We start from the raw sequence: 12,192 nt of genomic DNA, 5'->3' as shown, positions 1-12,192 counted from the left end.
TAGTTTTTCATTTCCTTGTTGTATTTTGGGTAATTTGTTCAGTAATTCACTCTTCACCTTTGTCTACTCTGCTTCTTAAGGCATCCATTGAATTTTTTTATTTCATTAATTTTATTTTTTGTTTCAGGACGTTCTGGTTGTTTCTTTTTTAAATGTGCTCTTCATTCCTGTCTCTTGTTGGTTGCTCATCCCTGAAATTTAAATAGTTAATTCTTTAACCGTTTCGTACTTTGCTTTTCTATGCTCATTTGGCAATTCCAATATCTGGCATTCTGGAAATTTAAATCCATTGTTTGATATTCCTATATGGTCTCACATATAATAGCTTGTTTCCTCATGAGTTTGGTACTTTCTTTATTGTTGTTATAATGGAATTTTAGGAGGGGTGTAAAATATTTCACCCATCATTTCTACCAGGAACTATTAGCTGAATCTTGAAAGGACAAATCTGACCCTGACCCTGACCCTGATCATTTATTTGCTTGATCTTAGTTGACAGGAATCCTGTGGAACTAAATTGGGCTTCTTATTCTCCCAGGAGGATTTCTATCTGTTTCTACTATAAGAACTATAATTGGGCATGGTATCAATCTGGGATCAGTTTAGTCTCCTTCAGGTATTCTGGCTTAGTGCCAGAATGTCAGGTCCATCTTTTCCTTCTTTTTGCTGGCCAATTTACAGGGTCCTTGACTGAACCATCTGTGTGGCCTAGATCATGGAATATTTTGATTGGCTAGTCTGGGTCATATGGCCACCCCTAGTGCTCAGAATTTTTAGCCCCATCTGATCCATAAGAAAGGGAGGGGGATAGCCTGGTAGAGTAGGCAGAACCTCCTAAGAAAACTCAGAATATTAGTATTGGAAGAATGGAAAATGAGTGCTGTGCAGGAAAATGGCAGATGTCCACTATAGAGAATGACATGAATTTTACAGAAGAAGAGGTTTCTTATATAGGCTTTATTAAAAAAGGGAGGAGCTCTTGATAAACACATATCTCTACTTTTGAGTTTTAAGAAACTAGACTTGACACTTCTGAAAGATATGGTATTTCTTTATTCTAGGGACTGTCTTCTTGATGAGAAATTGTCAAAATTAACAGTTGAGCAATCAAGGAACTCTAGTGTTTGACTCAGAATTAAATTTGAATTTGTGTTTAACTCAGTAAATCAGACAAACTTGCTTTCCCACTTTGGAGTACTTGAATCTCAACTCTACCATTACTAGACTCTGGAATTAAGTTAGTTATCCAACTTCTGTAAACCAAAGTTTCCTCATTTATAGAATGGGGATAATATAATCTATCTTGCCTTATGAGTATTAAATGAACAAATGTTTTTAAGCCAATTAGTTAGTGTTTAGAGTTAAATGAACGTTTAATATAAATGCTTTCTATTATTAATACCCGCAAGATATGGAAATCAAGACTTGTTTTCTTACAAAATAAAACAACATATGAATATAATACTTTGAGGAAATTATGGTATTTCTGCTTTATTTTTTCTTTTTCAGGTTCCTTCAAATACGTCAGAAATATGTTGTATTGTTAGAGCATCACCAGGAACTAGACAAGTGAAAATTAAAGGTGTTACTGTAAAGAAGAAGAAATATTCTTCTTCAAAAGATATTCCTCAAGGTAATGTAATATGAATGCAGACCTTACTTTTTGGATGACATAAAACATTTTTTCATTGTAAACCTTCTATATACATAGGAAATTCAGTTATGAATAGTATTCTGAGAGTTCTTGCCCAAAGTGAAATGATAAAATTATAAAAAGTCTGGTCAGGTTCCAGAACCTGAGCAAAATAATTTTTTGAAAGATAAATATTTCATCTTTTGAAAAATTAGCTTATACCATTGATTTCAAATGTATTTATCTAGAGTACCTTCTCTTGTATTTGGAACTTAATGTCATTTGCATTTTATTTTCATTGGTATTCATTAAAAGATATGGAAATGTTTTTCAATACATGAATATTGTCAAGTGCTTCCTCTCTGAAAGGCACTGTGCTAAGCACCTTATTATTTCTCATTTATTTGTCACTGCAACTTTATGATAGACAGAATATATGCTATTATCCCCATTTTACATTACATATTAAGAATCTGAAGCTTAGGTTAGTATGCAATGTGTCCAGCAACGTAACACTGTAAGTGGTGAGCGGGATTCATTCTCTCAAGGCTTCTAACTCTAAGTTTAGATTTTTCTCTACTCCCCTCACTGTATTTCAGGCAGAATATCTAATTACCCAATAGCACTTTGGAACCTTTTATGAGTAACAACCAATGAAGCAATTAAAATTTTATAGAATGTGTATAAACCAACCATCCCATCCACTCTTGATCCTTGTCCCCATTTCCTCCACAGAGCCAGCCTTGAGCATCTAATTCCGTAGAATCTTTTAAGTTTCTTGAATACTTAATTCAGTGCTCATTTGACACTTAATAATATACTGTTATGTGATATAATTTACAATGCTGACTTTTCTTATTCTTTAGGTTATGAAGTTTTCAAGGACAAAGGCCACAAAATAGTCTTCTATTTTTTATAATACTGGCATAGTGGTAGGGAATAGTAGATCCCAAAACTTTAGTTGAATATATACTCATTTGTTGAATAAATGAATCAAAATGTCTTGACCTGACCCAATTAGTTCACTAATCTTAAGAATGTACAAAAGTTGCTTCATATTAAGTTGCATGGAAGTGAAACTTACACTTTTAAGGTACATAGTTATGGTTTCTTTCATTTTAGAGTTAAAGAAAAATAATTGACTTGGCCATGAGCTTTCAAGATCTATTTGAGAACAGAAAGGTGGCTGGCTGTCAGGCTGTGGAGAACCATGGCTGGATAATTCTAGCATTCTTTACTTTTTAACACTCAGCTATATCACTATGCACTTAGCTTGTACTTCTGTTGAAAGAGCTTTCAACCAAGAAGTGAAATACCCATGGTAATTCTTTACACATATTTTTAAAGTCTTTATCTTCACTGCTGGATTGATTCTGTTTTGTTCTTGCATTCTGATAACCATTATGTTACTGTGTATATCACTTAGGGTTTGATCTGAGAAACAGAACTACAATCAGTGATTTGGAATAAGGGATTCATTATAGGGATTAAACTGAGGAAGATAGTGAATCATCTATGGAAGGCTACTGTTGCTTCTGCATCTGGTGGTGGGCCTGTAGGCAGCAGGACTAGCAGTGGGGAAGAAAAGTTGCATACTTAATTCAGTGCTCATTTGACACTTAATAATATACTGTTATGTGATATAATTTACAATGCTGACTTTGGGAGGGAGATCAAGGACAAACTGAAACCTGAAAGAACAAACTGGTATATGAGTAACTCATAGAAGTTGCTGGTGCCCTTTGCCATAATGTTGCACATGTACATTTCAGGAGAAGCTGAAGGAGGAGATCTGGTGGGAGATGGAGGATGTTTAGGTCCAGCTGCTGTCCCATGCTGGTAAAGTGAATCAGCATATTAGTGATTATGTGCATGAACTTCAGGAGTGCTACACCAACCTTCTGAGTGTAAATTACTGCTGTTTCACTTCCTTCTTCCAAATCTCACACAAATTTCTTTGTGACCAACCCTAACTGAGGAACTTAGGAAAGCAATTCTAGAAAATGTAGTTCTCAGCTGAGCTAAAAAGACACTGTAAAAAGCCATTTTGTGTTTCAGCAGCTCCTTATAGAAGCATTTACAAAGAGCACATCTTTGGTGCTTAAGGATCCTGCCCTTCCAGTATTTAAAAAAAAAAAACAAAAACAAAAACTTTCTTTTGCTGTCCTAAGTGGGAAATCAAGAAAACTGTCAAAGTGTGTCTTCTAAGCTGCAGAGTTCTTCTCTTAGGTTTTTTTTTTTTTTTTTTTTTTTTGGTTGCTAAAAAGAGCTATAATTTTCCACAATCCTTTAACTCTAACAGTTCTAATATGTGGGAATAGTTTTGCACTATTTTGCCAAAATCAGTAAATTGCACATTTCTATGCTAATCTTAAAGAATACTTTCAAGTTTTGGCAAACTGTTCAGGCTTGTCATGTTTAAGATGGCCTGTTTATGGGATGTTGACAATAATTGACATAATTATAGAATTTTAAGTGATTAATGAATCCAATTTTATAATGTTTTAAAAATGAAATTTCAGTTTTAAATTGCCAATTTTGTTTTTTTCTGAGAGAATGTTATTAAATGTATTCCCTAAACATGTAAAGAACAACCCCTCCCCCCTCAGTTTCTACCGCACCATATATAATCAGGAACCAAGAATAGTTGCTTCTTTTGAATTTGTTCCCTCCTTGTCATTCCATCTACTACTGTTTTTTTTCTCAAATATGGCTTGTCTTTCACCTGGACTATTGTCATGGTAGTCCTTTTTCAAAATACTGATCTTACCACCTGTGCCAGTTTGTATATATTATGTCCCCCAGAAAAAGCCATGTTCTTTAATGCAGTCTTCTGGGGGCAGATGTATTAGTGTTGATTAGATTGGAATTCTTTGATTGAGTGTTTCCATGGAGGTGTCTCAATCAACTGTGAGTGAAACGTTTGATTGGATAATTTCCATGGAGGTGTTACCCCACTCATTCAGGGTGGGTCTGAATTAAATCACTGGAGCCATATAAAGAGTTCACAGACAGAAGGAGCTGAAAGCAACTGAGAGTAACATTTTGAAGAGAAGCTGCAGCTAAGAGAGGACAAAACGCCCCAAGAGCAACATTTTGGAGAACGCCATTTTGAAATGCCACTTGGGAGCAAGCAGACACCAGCCACATGCCTTCCGAGCTAAGACAGGTTTTCTGGACACCAGTGGCCATCCTTCAGTGAGGGTACCCAATTGTTGATGCCTTTACCTTGGATGCTTAATGGCATTATGACTGTAACTTTGTTACCAAATAAACCCCCTTTATAAAAGCTGATCCATTTCTGGTATTTGCATAATGAGCAGCATTAGCAAACCAGAACACCGCCATAATCCTTTTCTTGATAATATGTACTCCAAGAAGCTGCCAGAGAGTGATCTTTTTTTCATACACCAATATTTTATCATTCCCCTGCTACAAACTCTTCAAATGCTTGAAATTACCCATAGAATTAAGTCCTGACTGCTCTATATCATGTTCAGTATCCTCCATGGTTTTAAAACATATTATTTCTCTCTCTGTCTCTGAATAACAGTGTTCTACCTGTCTCTGAATAACAGTGTTCTACCTGTGCTTCCCACTGACATGCTTTTTTCAAGCTGTCATACCTTCAGCCTAAGGTGTCATTCTTCTTACCTATTTTATGAACTCTATTTATCTTGAAGGTCCTATTCAAATATCATTGTCTCCAAGAAGATTTTCTTGACCCCACCCTAATAAGTTTTGTGTTAATCACCCTTTTTTTGCACATTGCCAGTGACCTATATACGTTTGTCTATTCGGTCATTCATTCAACAAATGTTTATTAAGTATCTGCCATATGGCTGGCACTATCACTGGGGTGAACAAAGTAGACAAAATTCCCTGCACTCATGGAGCTTACATTATAGTAAGGAGATAGGCAAGGTAACATAAGAAAATATATAATTATAGACTTCCTCTTTTCACTTTTGCATGTGGATATCCAATTGTCCCAATACCATTTGTTTAAAGACTCTTCTTGAGAGCAACTAGTAAATAGCCAGGAACAACTAGTAAATAGTCTGGAACAATGTTGGAGGACATCTGTGACTGGTCACACTCGTACACCAACCTAGAATGGGTGAAATGGCTGAGATCACAACATAGAACTATAACTAAAGCTCTCCAAACTGCAGAACTGGGCCTCTTCCCACCAGCAAGGCAGACTGAGTTGTAACACTTCCATATAGAAAAAAGAAGCAGGCTACGTGGAGTGAGGAAAAGTAACTCAACCAAGCTCCAATTGCAGTTTTAATTAACAAATTTGGACTACTGAATACAAGCTACAAGCACAGATAAACCTGGGGCAAGCAGAAAAGGAACCCTGAGGTCACTCTGAGACGAGAGAAGGTTGGGCTGACAAAAGAAAAAATAAATAAATAAAAACAGAGGCTTTTGGAGACAGCTGAGCTCAGAATACTAGAAAACGGCTGTATCCCAAGAAAAGGGGCATGGAGAACCGGGTACCAACACCAGTCAACTGCAAAACTGGGGGGCTGGGATCTGGCTCTGAAAAGGGGCTTTCTCTCTTTTCCTTTTTTTCTTTCCCATTCTAAGTAGCTCATTAGAGAAAGCCTCAGACATTTTCAATTGTCAGCCTTGACCCAGGCAAGGATGGAATTAAGAGAGTCAGAGAGACAAAGGAGGAATTCAAGTATAGGAGATAACCCCCAAAGGGTGTATCTTCACTAAGAAAAGGGGGGCAGGGCCAACTCAAGTGGCTGCCTGCCCTCAGAGAATACAAAGCCCAGGGCCTGGGGGAGGGGGAGACAGAAACAGCTAAAGCTTGGCTTCTAACACCCTCGGCCTCTGGCTAGTACAGGGTTTGCTGAGGATTAAAGGGATGCACCGTTTTACACCAGTGGAGAGCTGCAGACTGACAAGCACCACCTGCTGGATGGGATAGGAAAAGCACAGCATTTAGAGGCCTCACAGGAAAATATGACAACCTTCTGGGTCTCATTCCCATGGAAACATGATAGTGAATACACCCTCTTCCTGAGACCTGGGCCCATCTGGTCTGGGAAAATCTGATTTGGGTAATCAAGGAAACCAGATGCCTAGACAACAAAAAATTATGAGTCACATTAGGGAAAATGAAGATATGGCCCAGTTCAAGGAGCAAACTTACACTTCAAATGAGATGCAGGAGTTGAAACAACTAATTAAAGATCTTCAAACAGATGTGCTAAATTAATTCAAAAATCAAATCAACAAGTTGAGACAAGATATGGTAAAAGATGAAGGATGTAAAGAAGGCATTGGGCAAACATAAGGAAAAACTCAAAAGTTGAAAAAACGATTGGCAGAACTTATGGGAATGAAAGGCACAATACAAGAGATGAAAATCACAATGGAGACATACAACAGATTTGAAGAAGCAGAAGAAAGGATTCATGAACTGGAGGATAGGACATCTGAAAACCTTCACACAAAAGAACAGATAGGGAAAAGAACGGAAAAATATGAGCAGTGTCTCAGGGAATTGAATGACAACATAAAGCACATGAATATACGAGTCATGGGTGTCCCAGAAGGAGATGAGAAGGGAAAAGGGGTAGAAACAATAATGGAGGAAATATTCACTGAAAATTTCCCATCTCTTACGAAAGACGTATATTACAGATCCAAGAAGTGCAGCATATCCCAAACAGAATAGATCCAAATAGACCTATGCCAAGACACTTAATAATAAGATTATCAAATGCCAAAAACAAAGAGAATATTCCAAAAGCAGCAAGAGAAAAGCAATCTATCACGTACAAGGGAAATTCAGACTATGTGCAATTTCTCAGTAGAAACCAAGGAGGTGAGAAAGCAGTGATATTATATATTTAAGATAATGAAAGAGAAAAAACTGCCAACCAAGAATTCTATATCCAGCAAAACTGTCCTTCAAAATGAGGGAGAGTTTAAAATATTCTCAGATGAACAAACACAGAGAGTTTGTGAAGAAGATACCTCCTCTACAGGAAATGCTAACGGTAGCACTACAGGCAGATAGGAGAAGACAGATTAGTTGAAAATCAGTTGACCATAAATGTATGAACTTTCAATTCTTCTACTGATTGATATGTCCATCCTTAGTACCAGACTGCTGTGATTACTATTGTTTTGCAGCAAGTTTTGAAATTAGGAAGTGTAAGTTCTCCAACTTCGTTCTTCTTTTGCAGGAATGTTTTGGCTATTCTGGATCTTTGGCATTTCTATATGAATTTTAGGATCAGCTTGTCCATTTCTGCAAAAAAAAAAAAAAAAAAGCCAGTTGGGATTTTGCTAGGAATTATATTGAATCTTTACTTCAGTTTGGGAAGAATTGCCACCTTAAGATTGAATCTTGCAATCCATGAATATCTCTCCATTTTAAACATTTCTTTCAGCAAATTTTATAGTTTTTAGTGTACAAGTTTGTACTTATTTTATTTAAATGTATTCCTGTATTTCACTCTTCTTGATACTACTGTAAATATAATTGTTTTGTTAATTTAGTTTTCAGCTAGTTCTTTGCTAGTTTGTAGAAATACAGTTGGGGTTTGTATACTGACGTCACATGACTTTGCTGAAGTAGTTTGTTTGTTTTAGGATTTTGGGGGGGTACATTCCTAAGGATTTTCTAAATGGAGGTCATGTCATCTGTGAATAAACATAGTTTTACTTCTTCTTTTACAATCATTATACTTTTAATTTAATTTTTTTTTCTTTTACCTGAATTTCACTGGCTAGAATCTCTGTACTCTAATAGAAGTATTGAGAGCAGATACCTTTCCCTTGTTTTTTTCTTAGGGAGAAAGCATTCAGTCTATCACTTAATTATGGGTTTAACTCTGGTTTGTTTTTCTTTATAAATATTCTCATCTGGTTGAAGAACTTCTCTTCTGTTCCTAGGTTGTTGAGAGTTTTGTTTTGTTTTTCATTAATGGGTATGGATTTTGTTGGATGCTTTTTTTGCAGCTATTGAGATGATCATGTGTTTTTTTTCCCCTTTATTCTAATGATACGGTGTATTACATTCATCAATTTTCAGATGTTAATCCTACTTTCCATTTTTTGGATAAAGCTCTCCTGTTTTATTTTCCTATTGTATTAATTTGTATTATATTAGTTTATATAATGTATTGTATTCGTTTCCTATTGCTGCTATAATAATCATCAAAAAGTAGTGGCTTAAAACAGCACAAATCTATTATCCTATAATTCTGGGAGCCAGAAGTCCTAAAATCAAGATGCTGGAAGGATTGCATCCTTCTGGAGATTAAATTGGAGAATTGTTTCCTGCCTTTTCCAGCTTCTAGAAATTGCCTGTCTCTTTTAAAGCAATAACATCACTCAGATCTCTGCTTCTGTTGTCACATCTCCTTCTCTGACTGATGCTCCCATATTCCTCTTTTAGGACCATTGTGATTACATGGGGTCTATCTGTTTAAGTCAAGAGAATCTACCCTTATCAAAGTCATTAACTCAATCACTTCTGCAAAGTACTTTTTTCCATTTAAGGTAATATGTTTACATTTTCTGGCAGTTAGAACATGGACATCTTTTGGGGCCATTATTCTGTTTAGCAGTCATGTTATATAATCCATTTTACATGTTACTAGATTTGGTTTGCTCATATTTTGTTGAGTGTTTTTCCATCTGAGTTGAGGAAGAATATTGGTCCATAGTTTGATTCTCTTGTGATGACTTTGTCTGGTTTTGGTATCAGGGTAATAGTGTCCTCATAAAATGAATTAGGAAATGTTTCCTCATCCATGTTGATAATCTTCTATTTTGCGGAATAGTTTAGGAAGCACTGGTATTTGTTTTTCTTCAAATGTTTGGTAGAATTTACCAGTGAAGGCATTTGGGCATAAGCTTTTTTTGTGGGAAGATATTTGTTTACTAATTCAATTCTTTACATGTTATAATTCTATTCAGGTTTTTTTTTATTTTTTCTTGAGTCAGATTGAGTAATTTGTATCGTTCTAAGAATTTGTCCACTTCATGTAAATTGTCTAATTTGTTGACATACAGGTGTGTTCATAGCATTCCCTTAAAATCTTTTTTAATTTCTGTAAAGTTAGTAGCAATATTCCCTCTTTCATTACTGATTTTAATAATTTATGTTTCTGTCTTTTATCCTTGATCAGTCAGCCAATGGTTTGTCAATTTTGCTGATCTGTTCAAAGAACCAATTTTGTAGGGTACCACATTACATTTAGTCATCACCTCTCCATAGGCTTCTCTTGTCTGTGACAGTTTCTCAGACTTCCCTTATTTCTAATGACCTTGACAACTTTGAGGAATGCTGCACAAATATTTTGTAGAATATTCGTCAATTGCTGTTTGTCTGATGTTCTTCTCATGAGTAGATACTATTTTGGATTTTAGGAATAAAAACCACAAAGGTCAAGTGCCATTCTCATAACATCATATCAAGGATAAATAATATTAACATGACATCACTGTTGATGTTACCCTGGACTACCTGAGTGAAGTAGTGTTTGTCAGAGTTTCCCACTGTGAAGTTACTCCCGCTCCCACCCTCTTTCCAAACTGCTCTTCGGAAGGTGGTCACTATGCACAGTACAAACTTAAGAAATGGGGAGTTATTTTCCTTCTTCCTGAGGTCAGAGCATCTATACAAATTGTTTGCAATTCTTATGCATAGAATATTTGTCTGTACTCTCCCTTTTATTTATTTACTCAGCCATTTATATCAGTGAAGACTCATAGATATTTGTTTTATACTTTGGGTTATAATCCAAAACTTCGTTATTATGCTCAAATTGTTCAAGCTTTGACTATTAGGAGCTCTTTGTGTGGAATCCTACGTCTTTTTTTAAAAATTGAGATTGTTTACATATCATAAAATTATCCAAAGATCCAAAGTGCACAATCCATTGCCCACAGTGCCATCATACAGCTGTTCATCCATCACCACAATTTTTTTTTTCAATTTTTAGAACATTTTCGTTACTCCAGGAAATAAATAAAGACAAAAAAAAAAAGGAAACTCAAATCCTCCCATACCCTTAACCACCCCCCCTCCATTATTGACTCATAGTATTGATATAGTACATTTGTTACTGTTGATGAAAGAATGTTAAAATACCACTAACTGTAGTATATAGTTTGCAGTAGGTATATTTTTTTACTATATGCCCCTCTATTATTAACTTCTAGTTATAGTGTCATACATTTGTTCTAGTTCATGAGAGAGATTGCTAATATTTGTACACTTAATCACAGACATTGTCCACCACAAGATTCACTGTTTTATACATTCCCATCTTGTAACCTCCAACTTTCCTTCTGGTGACCCTGAGCTTACCCTTTTCCCCACATTCACAGACCATTCAGCACTGTTAGTTATTCTCAAAACGTGCTACCGTCACCTCTGTCCATTTCCAAACATTTAAGTTCAACCTAGTTGAACATTCTGCTCATAATAAGCAACCACTCCCCATTTTTTAGACTCATTCTATATCCTGGTAACTTATATTTCATGCCTATGAGTTTATGTATTATAATTAGTTCATATCAGTGAGACCCTGCAATATTTGTCCTTATGTGTCTGACTTATTTCACTCAATATAGTGCCCTCAAGGTTTCTTCATCAACCTGTTTTTTAAGATGGTTTTGCTCACACACCGTATATTCCATCCTAAGTAACAATTGATGGTTCTCTGTATAGTAACATGTTTATGTATTCACCGCCATCACCGCTATCTATATAAGGACATCTCCATTTTTTCTACAAAGAAGGAGGAAGAATCAAAGAAGGTAGAGAGACAAAAGAAAAAGAAAAAAGCAAGAGAGAAAACAAAACAAAACAAAACATGATAGCTAGGAAGCAACAAAAGGAAAAATAGCATTAAACTAGACTAAAGAGTCAGACAACATCACCAATACCAAGAGTCCCATGCCCCTCTGTTCTAGTTTGCTATTGCTGCCGGGATGCAAAACACCAGAGATGGATTTTATAAAAGGGGGGTTATTTGGTTACACAGTTAACAGTCTTAGGGCCATAAAGTGTCCAAGGTAACGCATCAGCAGTCGGTTACCTTCACTGGAGTATGGCCAATGGTGTCCAGAAAACCTCTGTTAGCTGAGAAGGCATGTGGCTGGCATCTCCTCTTAAGTTCTGAGTTCAAAACTGGCTTTCTCCCAGGATGTTCCTCTCTAGGTTGCAGTTCATCAAAAATGTCACTCTCAGTTGCTCTTGGGGCATTTGTCCTCTCCTAGCTTCTCCAGATCAAAAGTCTGCTTTCAACAGCCATCTTCAAACTGTCTCTCATCTGGAGCTACTCTCTCAGCTTCTGTGCATTCTTCAAAGTGTCCCTCTTGGCTGTAGCTCCTCTTCAAAATGTCCCTCTCAGCTGCACTTCAAAATGTCACTCACAGCTGCACTGAATTCCTTCTGTTTGTCAGCTCATTTATATGGCTCCAGTGATTTAATTTCAACCCACACTGAATGGGTAACACCTCCATGAAAATTATCCAGTCAGAGTCATCACCCACAGTTGGGTGGGGCACATCTC

The 12,192-nt window shown here is 36.2% G+C and overlaps 1 protein-coding gene across 1 annotated transcript in view; it reads left to right on the top strand.

Annotated features, from left to right (window-relative positions):
• MEIKIN (meiotic kinetochore factor) overlaps positions 1 to 2,388 on the top strand; it is a 172,422-nt gene extending 170,034 nt beyond the window's left edge. The window contains exons 12-13 of the mRNA XM_037800912.1: positions 1,510 to 1,633; positions 2,369 to 2,388. Coding sequence (XP_037656840.1) covers positions 1,510 to 1,633; positions 2,369 to 2,388 — 144 coding nt within the window. The remainder of the gene's footprint in view (positions 1 to 1,509; positions 1,634 to 2,368) is intronic.
• Positions 2,389 to 12,192: the final 9,804 nt, after the last annotated feature.

This window comes from Choloepus didactylus, chromosome 13 (genome assembly GCF_015220235.1).
Source record: "Choloepus didactylus isolate mChoDid1 chromosome 13, mChoDid1.pri, whole genome shotgun sequence".
NCBI lineage: Eukaryota > Metazoa > Chordata > Mammalia > Pilosa > Megalonychidae > Choloepus > Choloepus didactylus.
Note: the sequence above shows the minus strand (reverse complement) of the source record. Positions and strands in the feature narration are given on the sequence as shown.